The sequence below is a fragment of the Mobula hypostoma genome, chromosome 2, assembly GCF_963921235.1.
Source record: "Mobula hypostoma chromosome 2, sMobHyp1.1, whole genome shotgun sequence".
Classification (NCBI taxonomy): domain Eukaryota; kingdom Metazoa; phylum Chordata; class Chondrichthyes; order Myliobatiformes; family Myliobatidae; genus Mobula; species Mobula hypostoma.
In genome coordinates this window covers 194080569-194099536 of record NC_086098.1, presented here as the reverse complement: position 1 = coordinate 194099536, position 18968 = coordinate 194080569, and the positions used below count along the sequence as shown (strand labels likewise).

The 18968-nt window shown below is 37.9% G+C and overlaps 1 protein-coding gene across 1 annotated transcript; it reads left to right on the top strand.

Moving 5' to 3' along the window:
• The first annotated feature begins 7323 nt into the window (after positions 1–7323).
• On the top strand, positions 7324–9508 carry sox18 (SRY-box transcription factor 18). The gene is made up of 2 exons (XM_063030600.1): positions 7324–7698; positions 8142–9508. Exons 1-2 carry the CDS (start codon positions 7419–7421, stop codon positions 8993–8995), a joined length of 1134 nt encoding a protein of 377 aa, XP_062886670.1. The 5' UTR covers positions 7324–7418; the 3' UTR covers positions 8996–9508.
• The last annotated feature ends 9460 nt before the right edge of the window (positions 9509–18968 follow it).

Sequence of the window (18968 nt, the reverse complement as noted above, 5' to 3'; positions counted from 1 at the left end):
TTAAACACAGCTGGACCTGAACATTCCTACCTGTATTTCTTAAATTAAATTTTAATCACTTGGACAGGAATTCCAAAGCTCTTGTATTTGAATTCTAGTGATACCCTGGAACAAACTGAATGACCCCCTTCCCCCCAGCTCTGCAATGAAAACTGTAAATCCTCCACTCTTTCCTTAGTTCTGAAGCAGGGTCATTGGCCTGAATTATTAATCTTTCAATTTCTGTAGATGCTGCCTGACTGGCTGAGTTCTTCCAGCATTTCTGTTTGGGGACCAGATATTTCCAACCTGCTGTTTCAGCTGTTTTCCACAAATAGTGTGATGATTTATGTAGTAGTGAAGAAGGATTATTTCATGTTAGAATCAATAATTAGTAACCAAGAAATTTACTAACATATCCAACAAACAATTCAAGAGAAATTTATAAAGTGGGTAGAATATGAACTTCATTATCACACGAGGTAGCTGAGGAGCACAGTTGATATTCTATAGGGCTTAATCAAAATATTTTTGCTGGCGACACCATAAAATATATTCCATAAAAGTTCAAAGTGAATTTATTATCAATGTACATATATGTCACCATATACTACTCTGGGATTTGTTTCAGCATAGTATATGTTGTCTACCATATACTAAAAGAAGTAAGCGATGAAACCCCTAGCAAAGGCTAACTGGGAAATGCTGCAATCATTTTATAAGCAGTAAAGTATTTATTGCTTTGATAAATCTTCAGACAATGTTACACTACTTCTAAAATTAAAACATACACTCAGTGGCCACTTTAATAGGTACACCTGTTAATACACCTACCTAATCAGCCAATCATGTGGCAACAACTCAATGTATAAAAGCATACAAACATGTCAAGAAGTTCAGTAGTTATTCAGACCAAACATCTACTGATGGGAAGAAATGAGATCAAGGTGACTTTGACCGTGGAATTACTATCCATTCCATGTGATGAATTCCATGTGACTGTGGTTTGAGAATCTCAGGAACTGTTGATCTCCTGGGACCTCAGCAGTTTCTAGAGTATATGGAGAATGGTACAAAAATCAAAAAAAAAAATACACTATGTGGCAATTTCTGTGGGCAAAAAATGTCAGAGGAGACGGGAAGGTGACAGTAACTAAAGTAACTATACATCACAACAGTGGTATTCATTAGAGTATCTCTGAACATACAACCTGCCGAACTGTAAAGTGCAAACAACAGGAATTCTGCAGATGCTGCAAATTCAAGTAACACACATCAAAGTTGCTGGTGAACGCAGCAGGCCAGGCAGCACCTGTAGGAAGAGGTGCAGTCGACGTTTCAGGCCGAGACCCTTCATCAGGATCTCGTCGACTGTACCTCTTCCTACAGTTGCTGCCTGGCCTGCTGCGTTCACCAGCAACTTTGAACTGTAAAGTGGATAGGCCACTGCAGCAGAGGACCACAAACATACACAGGAGGTACTTTGTGGCCACTGATAGTATTTTCAAAAGGAAATTGCAAAAATATAGAGGACAAAAGGGAAAATAAAGATAGACTTACTATGTGTGGTGAAGTAGATGGAATGGGAGGAGGCAGCGAGTTATTTTTTTATCATAGACTATTGGGGATGAATGCTTAGTTCTGTGTTGTATATTCTTTCTAATTTTACATCATTTGTAATTGAGATCTGCAAGTGTAAACAAGATACCACTTGCATCTGCTTTGCAAATGAACCAAAGAAAAAACAGTCAAGGGGGGTATTTTCTTTAACTACATTATGGTATACCATAATCTAGATGGTATACCATTAGGTAATATAAAAGAAAAGATTAGATTTATTTGTCAGATGTACATTGAAACATTGAAACATACAGTGAATTGCATTGTTCTGCATCAATGACCATCACAGTCCGAGGATTGTGCTGGGGGCAGCTTGCAAGTGTCACCATGCCTCTGGTATCAACATAGCATGCCCATATTCCAGTGTATTCCATAATGTACAGTATGTTGTTGACAATGTATTCCAGTTCTCTGGAGGGAAGTGTTGCCAGTTAGGGCAACATTTATTGCCCATCTTAATTGCCCTTTAGCAGGTGACAATAAGCCACCTCTGAGAACAGCTGCAATCCTTCTGGGAGTGGTACTCCTGCAAGGCAGTTGGTTATGGAACTATAGAATTTTGATTCAGTGAAGCAATGCCTAGCACTTCCAAATGAGAACAGTGCACGGCCTTTAGGGGATTCCGTGGGTGATACTGTTTCTATGACTTACTGCACTTGTCCTTCTTGTCAGTAGAGATTCTACTTTATGAAGTGCTATCTTAGTAGTCTAGGTGAGTATCTTCAGCATGGTGCTTCACTGGTGAAGAGAAGAGTGTATAGGGTGGTGAATGGAGTGTCACCATGATGGAGTGCTTTGTTGTAGGAGGTATTGAGTTTTTAAAATATTTTTGGACCTGCACTTAACTGATAAATGGAGAGCATTTCATTTTGTTTCTGTTGAGTGCTATACTGTAGATAATGGAAAACACAATGCTGTACCTCAATGGAGGTAAAGATGCTATGGCCTATACTTGTAGCCACAGTAAGTATATGGCTGCTTCAGTTGAGCTTTTGTTCAATAGTTGTCTTGAGAATATTGATGATGGAACACTTGAAGATGGTAGTGCCTTTGAATGTCAAAGGTAAGTGGACAAACTCTCTTTTGTGCAATCAAGTAATTTTCAAGATGTGTGTTGCTGACTAAGATTGCATTTATTACCCATCCCTAAATGCCCTTGAGAAGATGGTGATGAGGCATTCTTTTGAATTTTTACTCTTAAGACGCTTTTGGATAGACCCAGCAACAATAAATAAATGGTGCAGAACAGACATTTTGTTGCCTTTAGTGGCATGACGTCTACTAACCACTTACCAGTCCTTACCTGCTTAGTGCCTAGTTCTTCATGCAAGTTGGCGTGAAAAGCTTCATTTGCAAAGGAGTTCTGAACGTAATTAAATGTGTCGCAATCATTGGCAAGTATTTATGACTTTATGATAAAAAGAAGATTGTTAACAAAGTTAGTGAAGATATTTGGGCTTAGAACACTGTTGAGAATCTCCAGGGCTGGTGCTGGAATGATTGACCTTTAATAGCCACAACTATCTTTTATCGTGTGAGGAGTGACCCTAAGCACTGAAGTGATTTCCCATTGATGCTCGCATTTGAGTTACAACATTACTTCTTTAACACACATTCAATCAAATGCAGCTTTGATGCCAGGAGTTGTCAGTCTTAACTCAGCTCTGGAAGTCAATGCTTTGGTCCATGTTTGCAGCTGTGACGAGGACTCAGGCCGAGTGCAACCTGAATGGAGAATTGGTGAGCTGGTTAATGGAGTGTGAGTGTTGTTTGATGGCACAGTCTATCAATGGGGGACTGTATTAATGGTACATAGCTGGATTGAATCCATTTGCTGTACATTTTTGTGAACAGGGTGTCTGGTTGGATGCCAGTGCTTAATCAAACTGGAATATCTTGTTTGTATAATCCTTATTCTGGGGTAGACACTAAGCACCCATAAAATATGCTTCTCTAAGTGAAAGCTTCTTGGTGTAAAAGAGAATGTATGAGAATAAAGAGTGACCCAAAACCTGAAACTTGATGCAAGAAATAGTTAGAGGTGCCATACATTCAGACAAATAACTGGTGATATTTGGTTAGTAACATTTACTTTATGCTTAATGTGATTGCCTCTTACACTACCAGTTACATTCATGTTTACCCCTGCAGCATAGGAGTGTGGAACAATCTATGCTGGAGATTATCCTTGATTAAAGGACACTTGAATTTAATTCAAGAGAGGGTAGGTTTAAACTAGAAGATGTGGTATGTTGGCAAGTTTGACAAGTGTAATTATGAGCTTGCTTTAAATGGAGCCGAGCTCAGCTCCTCAGTGCTGACGTAGACCAGAAATTTTTCTATGGTTCAGCTCACTTGGTTCCTGGATCGGCAGCGAAATTTACTGGTGTTAGTTGTCGAGAGGTTAGGCATATTTCATTTGATGCACACAGTGAGATGAACAGCAGGCACGCCATATTATCACCGACAAAGTAATAGATGTCCTAGCGGGGCGTTGGCATGTCGTTCCTGTTTAAAGCCTTTGCGCTATACAAACATTTTTTTGGAACCGGTATTCGCCCCGTCTTAATAGTTGCACCCAAGGTTTGCACGCAAGGTAGTTCCACTTAGGTGCAGTTATGTAAACTGCCTCCAACAATCTGGGGAATTAAACTAATTGTACAGCGCAGTTCGTAATCAATTCAGAGATGTTTCAAGTTTAAATTCCCGTAAAATCAGGAATTAATTTTGACTTACAGCCATTGTGTACGAAAACATACACAATTATGACGAAATATTATTTGATTGTCCTTTATATAATTCTGCATCTTTAGTACACATTTCGTAGTATTAAATCCATCGAATAATTGTTCAGTACAATAGTTGCTGATATTAATAAAGGTTTATTTCTCTAAGAACTACAAATGTAATAACTGTATAATTTTGGCTATATATTATGGAATTTCCCGCATCAGTTATTTGTGCAGAATATTTTACTTTTAAATCATTTTTTACAATTTTATGAGTATACTTTATCTTAGTAGGAGCTAGCATATTGGTAAATAATTTCTGAAAAGGTGGAATGAAATCTTTGAGAGGAAATTAACAGGACTTACATCAGTTACTTGTAACTAGTTGTAAATCCATCGAATATTCTGCATTTAAACTACTTAGTTTTAGTATTTCCTATTAAATGCGATAAATATTAACTGACGACTAAAAGGCAACATTATTTGTCCTTAAGATAATGTCACCCTTTCGTCTGACAATTTTTAAGACCCCATTCATAATCAGTTTCTCTTTATCAGAGCGTAGCTCTTGTGACAGTCTCGCTTCATTCCCACCTCCCCCCCACCCCCCACCCCCGCCGCCAAATGTGGCTTCTCTTGAACGCAATGTTCTATTACTATTCGGTGTATAATTTGTTAAAAAAAACCACTAATTTGCCAAAATTGTAAAGCAGTCGAGGAGAAAATAAAATATGTCTGGTTCAATTTTACCTGAACTACATAATCATAATGTAGAAATCTACTGATCGCGTAGTTTAATCATTGTCGCGAAAATGGATATTTATTTTAAATGGGTATGTCAACAATATTTAGAAAAAGTTGTCATAAAGATTTTTACTCCTTTGGATGTAAGATATAAAATGACTACAAATATAAATGCAATACAAATAAATTTCCGAACAAACAGTGTTAAAAAAAATACATTCCACTCTATCTCAGCAGACCTTCCTATTTTAAACTGACCGGAAGCTGCTTTGAAGAACTGCGCTGCAAATATACATTTCGCAGAGGACATCGCAGAAACGCTGAAAGAGGTTCTATTTCTAAAAAAAAGATTAACATGTCCTAACTCCTCAATCGAACAGTGTTGAAGCTGAAGTTCAGAACGGCAACTTTTAATGTTTTAACTCTTTATCACATTTGTTGATACCACTGAGTCAGAAGGTTGTAAATTCAAACTTTGATATAGGATTTGATCACATAATCCCAAATTGACTAGATGTTCCACCGGTCCTGTGGTGAGATAAGGCCTGCTTAGATGTGTGTGGTGGAGAGTTCCCTCGAACTTTTAAATAGCATTTATTTATGAACTGCCTTTCGCCTCTTTTTTTTTGGGACGACCTTTCAATGCACCGATATAGCTGGTATCGATAAAAAGTCAGACAAATATTTCAACTGAAGTGGTTAAATCAACATCTGTGCACCTTCCTTATTTACAATTACCTTAACTGAGAAGAAAGAGCCAAGTTACACAAAAATCAATGAAATTAAAAAATATATAGCATATACATGCAATTGGGTGGAATTATTTTATCACCCAATTCAGGTCCCAGCAAAGCACATAGCGATATCTAGGTAATGACACCAACATCCGAATGAATGGATAATCTAATTCAATTATATGCGTCAGTAGACAACGTTTCTGTATAGAGGATAGATTAATAGTCTCGAATGAGTCCTTGAATGGACACATGGCACATTTTGGATTTGCCTGTTCCAGTACGGAACTGAACGGCATAATATAAAATTGATATGCTTAAATTCGAGATTTCTACTTTTAAAGACAACATGACTATTCTCAGAGTTTTACAGGAGCACCTGCCCTTTCCTACTCTTGAAAACATTTGGCCAGATGAGTATTTGATCGCATTTGTTTTAAAATGTAATGCTTAAGATGCTAAAGGCGGAAAGAATCTTCCACCCACCTGAACAAAAGCAAGCTCTCTACTTAGATTTATTCTAACGTTTTTGCTCAATTAAGCACAAATTTAGGATGAAACTTCTCTGTTTTACAAAACTGAACCTCACACAGGGAGACACAAAATATCACGTGGTATCTTGGCGTTCTAATTAATATTGCTCCTTCAAATTTTCCCCCAAAACAGATTATTATTACTTTTCAAATTTAGGATCTTAGCGGGAAATAGCCTTCAAACGTACCCCCCCGCGTGTTTGGAAATGGTGATTTAATTTCTGTAATATATGGGAAAGAATTGAAGAAAAGCAGGACAGGTCCTACTTTCCTACACCAGCAACCTACAATCTGAGGATGTCCTCCAATTAATCCGTTAAATTTATTAAGAATAATTTTCTTAAGTGTCTCCACAGACAAATCCGATAAAAATGCTATGGTACCTGAATTGGTGGCTTCCTTGAAAATGCATCCTCGTTGTTTTAGCTCTCCTTTGTTATGACTTGATAGCACTTTACAAGGTCAAAGATAATCTACTGAGCCAACTAACCATCCGGTTTGCAAATGTCACAGAACTAGAGACTACTTGAAGACTACTAGTACTTTTAAGGGTCTCAAACGTCCCTTCGTTGTAATACCTGAGTGTCCTAGTTATTTGATCAGCATTATTTATACTGCCAATTTCCCATTTCTCAGTTTGATCTACGCTCTGTTATATGAATTTACAATTTCATAACTTATGGTCTTAAATCTGAAACCACTCACAGTTGTTATTTTTACAGAAACCCGCGCATTTGTTTTATGGAAATCAACTTCTGAACGCAGTGATGATTTGTATTAGTTACTCAGCATGCGAGTTCGTGAGAATCGCATTACCCAAAAAGCCGCCTAGAAAAATATTAACCAGCATTCATTGGTTTGTTGGTGAAACCTCCGCCTTGCTGTGCCTTGTTTTTAATGTTTGCTTGGTGAAATCACGCCTCCTGATTTCTGATTGGTGCTGCTCCTGTATATCTGCTGCTGGAACAGATGAGCCAAGAACAGAAGTTGTTAAGATTTGAAGGTTGTGATTGTTTAAGTAATCCGCCTTGTTGAAAGCAGCTCGCTATAAACGGTCAGATAAAAGTGTTTTGGCTGGAATGAGTATTTCTGAGGCCGAATATTGTTGTGTAGAGGATTCGCCGCCCGGAGGCTCTGGCTTGGACACGGCCGTTTCTCCATGGGCTCAGTCCGAGAGCCCTGTCTCTCAAACCGGTCTTGCGTCTGCTCAACCCACGAGTAAAGTGGAGGGGAAAGGCGACTCGGAATCGCGGATCAGACGCCCTATGAACGCTTTCATGGTGTGGGCAAAGGACGAGCGTAAAAGGCTGGCTCAACAAAATCCCGATCTCCACAATGCAGTACTAAGTAAAATGCTTGGTAAGCAAAGACATTGTATTTTGACCATTGGGGCGCAAGCACAATGAAGATGTATTATAGCGAGGAAGATATTGAAGAAACACTATGATTACTTTCGCTTTATGTTGTCTGGTAAAGCAACAGCTACATTCAAAATGCGCAAATTTGATAGCATGTTGCGAAGTTAAAAATTAACTTCAGGATTAGTGTGTGATCTCAACAGACGTGGTAAAAAGCCGGCATGGTGTCAGAAATGTAAACAAACCAGTCTCCATTAGAAAAAAAATCTACTTTTCCCAGGGTGGTGTTATGACAAGTTGCTATAATTAGATTATTTATCTAAATATTTGTTTCTAACTCAATCAGTTATCATTTACAGTTAATTAACCTATACTCGGTGTACTATATTACACTCAAGATAAAGTGAATGAATTGTTTTTTTCTCTCACTCTCTGATTCTGCAGGGCAGTCATGGAAATCGCTTCCATTTGAAGAGAAGCGCCCATTCGTGGAAGAGGCTGAGCGACTCCGAGTTCAACACTTGCAAGATCACCCCAACTACAAATATCGACCACGCAGGAAGAAACAGAGTAAAAAAGTCAAACGAATGGAGACCAATCTTCTGGCGCACAACCTGCCTCGGAATCATGGCACCGTTCTCAGAACCAATCAGGGAGTTAGCGGCGACAACTTCACCAGGAATCAACACCAGGGAAGATCCTCCGGCCAACATCAACTCCCTTCGCTTAGTCACTACAGAGATTTGCATGGACTGGGTTCGGAGTTCGAGAACTATGGCTTGCCTACTCCCGAGATGTCTCCCTTGGACGTGTTGGATCCAGTGTTCTTTCCGTCACAGGCGCAGGACGACTGTAATATTTCCTTCGGAAACTACCCTCATCACATAGATTACAGTAGAGAGAAGACAGATGCCTTGTCCTACCCAGACCAAATCTCTGCCAACGTGGGTGAGTTGGTTAGGAATCCACAACATCTCTATTACAGCCAGTTGTGCCCTGGAGGTCAGGGCAGCATTTCTGCTCACCTGGGGCAGCTCTCACCTCCCCCCGAGGCGCAACGCATTGATTCTGTGGAGCACTTTGGTCCGTCTGAGTTTTGGACAGATGTTGATCGTAGTGAGTTTGACCAATATTTAAATCTGGCAAGGACTCGTCCGGACACCTCTGCACAAACCTTTCACGTCTCTCTGTCGAAACTGAACCCTAGAGGTGTGTCCGCATGCGAGGAAAGTAGCTTCATCTCGGTTCTGTCGGACGCCAGCAATGCTGTCTATTACAGCGCATGTCTTACTGGCTAACTCGCTGCACTCAAACTGTTAAGTTCCCGTGATGGTTTATTCTCAGTACATCTTTTTTTAAGGAGTCATTAAACTGTTATTGCAGTCACATATTTCTTTCTATTTCAACTGAAATGTGCGGAAATCACTGGTTGAGTTCCGATTCGGGAAAGGGGTTAATAAAATGAACCCGAAAGTAACGAGTGACTGGTTGTAAAACAAATGATAAGGGCATTTTCGGTGTCTGAAACGAATTAATACTAAAAGCTAACATGTATCCGTCAGAGATTATAACAAAACGGAATAATTTTTTGTAAGCCATTATGTAGCAACACGTATAAAATATGATCGGACTACATTAGTTTAAAATCCAAATGGAAATGTAAATGTTGAGATTTTTTTGAACTTTCGTTTCAGCTTTTGGTGGATATACCACAATATTTTGGCGCTTTAAAAACTGTTTTTACTGCTAACATTCAGTGTATAATTCTAACAAAGTCTCACTTTTATAAATAAGGTTTTTATGTTGTAATTGGATTTTGTAAATCTGTTAATAAATTCTGTTATTTAACAAAACTTTCAGTATGTAAGTTGCTTCGATAATTGTCTATACTTGAACACGCCTGGTCCCGCATTTGCTCACTATCTAAAGATCGAGATTGCCTTCAAGCAAAAAAAGGTTTAATGCACAAATATTCCTCCCAAAATCATCCATTTCTTTCCTGTAAACGTACTAATTTTAAAGGTTCTGTGTTAGCTTCTGTGATTCATGACAAGTACCTTGTTGGGAGTCTGATTTTTATCAGAATCCTGAAACTCTGTCCTTTCTCCAGTCTTTTGCCCATGCCTTATGTTGCTTACATATGATACCCTAAAAGAATAATGTCCAGTATCAGGGTCTTAATAATACTCTTTCAAACAAGACAGAATTGTCCTTCATGAGTGATGGAAGATCACAAATATTCATACTTAAAAGAGTTAAAATAGTAAACAAAAGTTAGCTAACATCAATTTATATATCTATTTCACTTTCTCCAAACTCTAAGGCTTCTTAATTTGTCTCAGTAATGACTTTAAGTTTAGACCAATTTCTTTTATTTTAAAATAGCTTTATGAGATAAACATAAGGCAACCTGTGCAATTTGCTTGAACAACAATTCCTCAGGACCATCAGAACTCGAGTGACTGAGTCCAGACTCGAGGAACTGAGTTATGAAGAGAGGCTGAGTGAGTTAAGACTCTTCACTGCAATATAGGATAATGAGAGGTGATCATATAGCAGTGCATAAACTCACGAGGGACATAGAGAAGGTCACTATGCACAGTCCTTTTTGCAGGGTTGGTGAATCAAGAACTAGACAGCATAGGTTTAAGGTGAGAGGAGAGAGATTTAACAGGAACCTAGCGAGCAACTTTTTTTACCCGGAGGGTGTTCAGTACATGCAATGAGCTGCCAAAAGATGAGGTTGGTGCAGGTTGCATTAACAGTTTTAAGGTCTTTGACAGGTACATAAATTGGAAAAGAGAAGAGATGGTGAACCTATGACATGCGTGCCCAAAATGGCATGGACAAATATTTTGTTGTCACATGACACATAGTGCTGCCCACAATTCTTTAAACCCTACTCCTAATAAAATTGTACATGATGAAGCAGCGAATGATTTTTTACACCCGAGAGCAGTGAGAAGTATTCACAGGAAACGAATCACACCAGCTCTGTACCAGCTAGGCAGTTATGAGAACACATGACGTTGGATGACAAGTTTATGAAATCCTTGCCAACCTGGTGTACACATCAATATTTGGATAGTAAATGATTAACTAACAATACTATTCAGAAATGATGCGAGTTTTCAACAATCTTTTTAAAAGATTAATATGAATCATTTTTGAATGGATTTTCTAAAATGTTTCATTTATTTCAATCTGTTTCTCTTGTACTTTTATTCATAGTAAAACAATTAATGCAAGTAAATGAGCAACAGGTCTCATACTTTTGCCTTAAAAAGTCCAAAATTATTGTTACTGATTTATTAATCAATGATAATCTCTGCTTAAAAATATTGTACCATGGCACACAAGATAACTTTTTAGAAGATTATCACTAGTTTGGGTATATGCTCTCAAAAGGGTTCGTTATCCCTGGTTTAGAGGGAGATGGACAAACATGGGCAAATAGGACAAGCTTAGATGGCACTTTTGATCAGTATGGACTGCATTCAGCTCTGTAATATTCCTATTTATTTATTTATTTATTTATTCATCCATCCATCCATCCATCCATCCATCTCTATTTATTCAGTGATACCACACAGAGCAAGCCCTTCCAGTACCACCCCAGCAACTCCACAACCCCGAGTAATCCTAACAAAATCTTGGAAAATTTACAATGATCAATTAACCCACCCAGTACATCTTTAGACTGAGGAAACCCATGTACTCCATGTGGAGAGGATGTTCAGAGACTCCGGATAGAACGGCGCTGGAATCGAACTCTGAACTCCAGAATGCCCGAGCTGTGATAACTTTGTGCTAGCCACTACTCTACCATGGGGCCCAGTCACAGCTTTACTGCTTCAGTAGCAGTGGTCATGAGGAAACCTGCAAGTAGAATATATACTCAGTGTCCACTTTATTAGGTACCTCCAGTGGCTAATAAAATCACCACTGAGTATATGTTTGTGGTCTTCTGCTGCTATAGCCCATCCACTTCAAGGTTCGATGTGTTGTGCATTCTTAGATGGTCTTCTGCACACCTCTGTTATAATGCATGGTTATTTGAGTTACTGTCACCCTCCTGTCAGTTTGAGCCAGTCTGCCCATTCTCTTCCGACCTCTCTCATTAACAAGGTGTATTCACCCACAGAACTGTTGCTCACTGGATGTTTTTTTTTGTACTTAATAAAATGGCCATCTTGAGTATTTGCATCCCTTGTAAAAGATGCATGCATAATTCTAAGGTAAAGATAAATAGCTGTTATCAATCCATCTTTCAGTCACCCTTTCAATATAACTGATTCCAAAATTGTCAAGCAAGAACAATCTATTGGGAAAACTCAATGGGACAGAGAGCATCTGTGAAGGGAAATACAAAGTTGATGCTTCAGGTTGAACTGCTTCATCGATCAGTCAGGATGGAAGGCATCAAACCAAAACATCAACCGTCCATTTTCCTCCACAGATACTGCCTAACCTATTGAGTTCCTGCAGCTGTTTTTTTTTGCTCCAGATTCCAGTATCTGTGATTTCTTATGTATTCAATAGTGTCAAGTACAGATGTAAAACTAATAAAAAAAAGTATTAAAACTACCTTTAAAAAAACTTCCCCAATATCAGTTTATTTTGAAATATTTATCTTTAACAATTTAAATTGATGCACCAGCTTACCTCTAGCATTATACACTGTTTACTCTGAGAGCCCACTCCAGTAAGAGGCACAAAATGGAAGATACTGTATCCTGAGCAGGGCCAGATTAAGCTAGTGTGGGGCCTGTAGCATATGTTATAAAGAGGCCGTAAATTTAAAAAATGCACCTAGGTATTAAAACATAAGTTATTTACTTGCATCGTAAAGTAGTTTAATTTTTTCATTTGCTATACAACCAGATAATACACTTCAGTAATAGTATTACTTACATGTAGTTATCATTTTCAAATGTCAAAAGTAACAAAACTACAAATTAAAAGTTATATTTTCTAGATTTAGCATGAGCAAATTTGTTGATGATACCGGAAATGTCTATTTCACACAGAAGTTCATGTTCAGTGCTTATTAGAGAGAGATTGTTCAATCTGTTGTGACCCGTGGTGCTCCTCAGTTCATTTTTAATCCTTTCGGTTTTGAAAATGAGCGTTCTCCACTGCAGTTGGTAACCATGAGTGACAAATAGATGCGCAAGGCATTTTCTACATTTGGAAAACATGACGCCAAAGAATTGTCAGTTATCAAACGCTACAACTGTAACTCTGCAAGGTCTTGTTTGGCGCCAATATGAGAAGCATTGGGACCACGACACAGCATGGAGCCAACACACGCCTGCACACATATACTGTACCATGCAGCATGCAGCTCCCCCGACATGACAACAACAGCGTTGTCAGATCATTGTCGTTGTGCCGTGGATGAAATCACAGAGCATTGCATTACCAGTAGGTGCAAGGCAGTTTCTTTATTCGACAAAACAAGGTTACAGCAGGCAGAGACCCCTGGCAGAACAGGTCTAACCGCCTTGTAATTAAGGCTCAATATTTATTTGCTGAACACAAAGGATAGTTCATAGATACAAGTATAGACAATTCTTTGAAATTTTCACATCTTTTGACTAAATTCATTCTACTGGTGCCAGTATGCCTAAACTGGCATTCATGGCCTTTAGGAATGCAAGTTAAAATCCATAATACATTATTTGGTATGTTACGTGCTAACATAGAGGACGATTCATATTCAAAAAGCATTGATATGGTGTCTTCGCAACTACAGTACCTGTAAACTTAGCATTCTTGGCTCAGAGGCTTCAGAGATGCATTGTTACAAACGAAACTGGGTTCACAGTTTTTGGGAAATGCATTGTTATGAACTCAATCCACAGTACTTTGTCAAAGAATAGAACACTGATGACTGAAGTCATTTATTTAAGTGTAAAAACTCACTCTAACAGTTGTGAGAATACGGTGAAAATGTGAGATGCTGATTTCACCAGACTGCAGCTTGCAAGCATTTAGTGCGGGCGGGGCCCGTAGCATATGCTACTTTTTCTACTAGATTAATCCGGCCCTGATCCTGAGCCAGATGTTAAATTCAAACTCAACTTTTTTAAGCGAACACCTGCCTGACATTCTGAATACATGAATAAAATTAAATGTAGCAGGTGTTTTAGATCTCACTTTCTGCAATTCTACTTATAAAATTGATGTGAAATAGAAAACTGAAACAAATAAAGAAAGGTAAGGTGTAGAAATAAATTGTGACCCAAAATCTAAAAGGGATTCTCTGCTGAAGGAATTATTATTAACCAGGAAGGCAGAAGTGGAGTAAGCAGAGGAGATACCACCTAAGCATGCGAGAAATAAACAGATAGATAGTGTGGCAAATCATCTGAGAGGGAAATTGGATCTCCAGAGATGAGATTTAGGGAACCCAATGCGAATAGCACATGTCAGCTTGACATTTAAATATTGAAGCATTAGTGCTGAACTTTTTGATAGCTATCTTTTCAGGATTGCTTCACCTTGGGCCATCGTCTCACCCACTCTAATTACCTTTATCATAATTTAATCAGCCTTCTTGCAACATTTTGTTAGTTAGATATCTATTCCTCCACATATGCCAGACATCTTTCAGAGATCTCTATTGGATGGCAGACCAGCCTCTTTCTTAAAAGGTGACACAAGAAAATGAAGGATATTGGTCTTTATTTATATACAATAGGTTAGTCAGCTAGTCCTGTGTCCTACTTTGAATATATTTGCATAACAATGTGAATGAAATTGGTTCGTTTTGCTAAGAATTGATGTCTTCTAAAAATAATATGGGACAAATTAATATCAATAAATTTATATTTATATTTTTTCTTGGTCCATCAATTGATGCTTGTAATAGCTAATTTGTTATAAAATTAATAACATTTGATTAAGATATGCTATAGATACACAACAAAGTTGCCCATTTATCTCATCTGTTCCTAGAGATCTTGAATACCCTATTACTTTTCAGGGTAAGGTCAGAAAAATAACATACAGTATACAATTGACAGTCCTTGGTGAATGTAAAAATTAATAATCTAAGCATGTTATAGTGCATTTTCAATTACTTAGCAATATTTTTCATTTGATTCTAAATAGGTGAAATAATTATTATTTCTACATTGTTAGCTTTAACTTAAGGCAACTGGAATGTAAGAAAAAATGGAAAGCCTGAAACAGTGTCTGGCATTTTACTAATAGCACAGTATATCTTTCTGGGCGCTTCTCTTCATGGAGAATAAATTAGGTTTGAATTAGATTTGGACAATGAGACTAAAAGGCTTAGATTTTGTGGACAAGGTGTGTGGATAGGTTTGTATTCTGATGAAGAAAACACTAATGAGGTAACTAAGGCAGAGAAAGGGAAACTATTTTCTATGATTGGAAAGTCCACGTAAAGAACAACGTTATTATTAGAGTATGGTCATTCAGGCAGTATGCCAGGTAATATTTATTCACACAACATGTATTGGAAATCTGGAATTGCTTTTAATGCGAAGATATTGAGCTGTAGGGTATTTGACAAATTTCAAAACTGAGATTGCTAAATCTTAAAGATGCAATTTTTAAGGGATCTGGAACCAAGACATGTAAATAGAGTTAAGGTAAAGATCGTGTGATCTAATTGAAGAAACTCTAGGGGGTATGTGGCTCTAATATAGCCTCTCTTTTGAGTGGAAGTCTGTGCCCTGTGAAGCTTGTACTCTGGGAAACTTCCTACCAGGGAGTCACTGGACAAGTTTATGGTTGGGACAAAAATTAATGTTTAATCCTTTCATCCAGTAGATTAACTGATACCAGTTGCTCTATTCCTATAACTAGGGTTCTGCTAACTCCACATAGAGGAGATACTATACCTGTGTAATTTTGGCTCTGTGTGGTCTTCATCATTTAAAAAACCCAAAAATGCCACTTTCTTTAAACATAAGAGGTTTTGAACCGTGCAAGGTGATGATGTCATTGTTGATATGATGCTTCATCTTTCATTGAAAGAATTGCAATAATTGGTCAGGCATTGTGCCACAATTGTCATACCATTCCTTGTGCTGACGGTAATGCAGGCTTAAGCCATTTTCACAAGCATCCTGTCTGAGAATTTTATTTGTAGGAAGTTCTTTGTGACAAATATTGAATCACACAATTCATTTTGCAGTAAAGTTTCTCAGGAAGGAGACAGAGTTGATAGCCATTTATTACTCATTTTCTGGTCCTATATTTCCGGATAGATTATGGTATCACAGTATTACTGGAAGTGAACTTAAAATATATTAATTTACTTTTAAAACCTCAAATTACAGAAGCATTCACAGACCAGAGACATTTTAGTCAGCCATGTAAAATATCGCAAAATTGACATCTTTAAACAGGTGAAGTTAGTGATTACTGTTTTTGCCTAGTTTCAAGCATTCCTCTGTCCAGGAATACCAGATCAGTGAAGCAAGTAATGTGAGTCTGACAGAGTGGCATAGCAATAGTGGGTTCCCTGTAAATGAATGGCACAGAATTCAAATGCATTCAGAATTTTCCTTTTATTTGAAGTGTGTCTCTATACTTGCTGAAGATTTTGTCAATGGTAATATATTTTTCTCCCTGTTTGTTTTCAGAATCAGATATCCTTGGCATGGCCGCCTTTTTTTTCAGTGCTCGGTTTCCTAAGAAATTTGTAATGGATCTTTTTCTCACACTTATGTAAGCCTGATGGGAACGTTAGGAAATTTCTATTTTATCACACCCTCTAAAGTAGGAACATTGATCTATGTCAGGAAGCCTTGATTTTTGTCGACAAAACTGAAGGTTACGAGGCAAACGTGGGTGACACACTAATGCAGCTAGTAGATCGGCTGCACAGAAACCTGTCAAAAAAGTGAAGATAAAAAACTGAACTTGGTTCCATCAGAAAATGTGTAGGTCTCATTTTAATGCATATGTCCAGGTGTGAGCCACCCAGGTGCTCTTTGAAACTGCTTTTGACCAATTTTGCAATCTTTACAAAGGACTGAGATTTGCCTTGTGTTAAATTTAACAAAAGTGGAAAAAGCAATATCAATGTGCTGAAAAATGTTTGTCGATAGTTGCTATTTTTATAATATTAAAATACATTCTTTGGTACTGTGCAGTGGCAGAATTTTATAACAGTGTGAAGATTGCATATTTTCCCTGTAATGACCTGGCTTTCTCTGAGTGCTCAGGTTCAGTAGAAGTGGATTGGTTGGTTATTTGCTCCCTGTAAAATTACCCCTGATGTTGGTTGGTGATAGAATTAATAAGAATGTGGGGAGCATAGATTAAAGGGGAAAATATTGTCAGGGAGCTATGATAGGCTTAATGAGCTAAATGGCTCATTACTTTATATGGAATTGTGTGCTTGTGACTTGTTACTGTGTCTTCTTGCTGGTTGAGTTTTAAGAGAAAGGCTTGTTGTCAAACTAACACTGATAAATTGCTGCAATTAATTCTATAAGCCATGTGCCCCAACCACACTACAATAGCAATGGAAAAGGTTAGATGTCGAATCTTGTGAAAGATATTGATAAGATTTTAAAATCCTTTTTATTCTGTCATCTTTCCCCTTCCTTTCCAGTCTTGAAGAAGGGTCTCAATCCAAAGCGTCAACTGTTTTTTCATTTCCATAGTTGCTGCCTGACCTGCTGAGTTCCGTCCTCCATTTTGTAGGTATAGCTTCAGGTTTCCAGCATCTGCAGAATTTTTTGTGTTATTGATAAGCTCTGTTTAGAATGGCACAAAATCTACTTAAAGCCTTGACTGTCTAGGCAAGAAGCAAATATTCTTTTACACCCCTGACTTGAGCCGCTTTTTTCTGGTTAGGAGGTATAAAAATTCGTTAAGTTTAACCATAGTTCAGAGTAACAGGTTCCTTGTGGCTCTGATCAGTACTGGTGTACTGAAGAAACCACGATTCAATAATTCTATCCCCAATTAACCTTCACAGTGAGAATGTTAATACTAAATACACTTGAACAGAAACACAGTAGTGATGTAAGGAGACATAATTTCCAAGGAAACACCATGCAGCTGTGGTTCCGGTATATGTGCAGAGGAATGTGTTTCCTTCCATCCCTGGAACATTATCAACCCTGCAGGTACTTCATCAGTAAATGCTGTCGACAAATATTATTCATGTTTTGTTTCTGTGTGCATTACACTTTCTTCTGTTTATTAGCCAAATTATTTTGACAAAACTAAAAAAAGTCTTTTAAATTAGTTTGACCATTTTCAAATTTTGATAACTTACAAAGAAGAGGTGTAATTTCCTCAATAAAAATAAATTCAACTATTTTCCTATGTTTCACACAAACTTTAGCATACCAAGCTACTAATGCTATTGCAAACTTATTTTTTTAAAGTGTGAAATATATGAAACACAAATATGATTTGTTCTAATTTATTCATCTGTGAGACAGATGATCGGAAGGAGATTCTATATACTGGGGGGAGAAGGGGTGGGGTTGGAGACACATTAGTCCCCATTAAGCCACTCCAGTTTATTTCAGTGTGATTAATCCTACCCAATCAAGCAAACCACAACTAAATATACTGCCTTAACAATATCGGTCATATTGAACTGCAGACTACTGACAACCGTTATAGCAAGCCACTTTGCTAAGTGGATCTGGATTCACTCACTGATGTCATATAATCAATATGATGGATCTACAAAACAACATGTGATAGATTACTTAGTGTCATCTGAGTTTTTGTCTGATCAACGGTGCGTTCTGTTGTTGGTAGATTGTGGGACGATTTCTAAGTACAACCATATCTCCACTGTCTCCCTTGGTAGACAGGTCGAAGATCACTGCGAGGTCAAAGTAGGTCTTGTTTGATGCTCTTCTTCCATATTTGTTGGAATTGTTACATGATGAAGATTATGTTCTTGATGCAGATTGATGGACGGTATCTGCATTGCATTTTCAGGCACAACAGTTCAGCTGCTGGGAGAAGGTGGTTAAAGAGCATTATGGTGATTCCTTTCCATGTGGTAATAGGATGGAGATCACTTTGTAGTTTGAAAAATCAGATTTGTCTCCCGTATTGGAGATGGTCACTATTACAATGATTTTGATGTCCCATGTGCCCCCTTCCCCTCCATGAAGTGGGAGATAACACCGAAGAGGAGGCTGAAGGGAGCTGGTCTGTGCACAGCAATACTCACAAATTTCTAAAGATGTGCATTTGAGCTAATGTGCTACAACACTGCATAGTATGGAAACTGCAGTGTAATGGACAGGA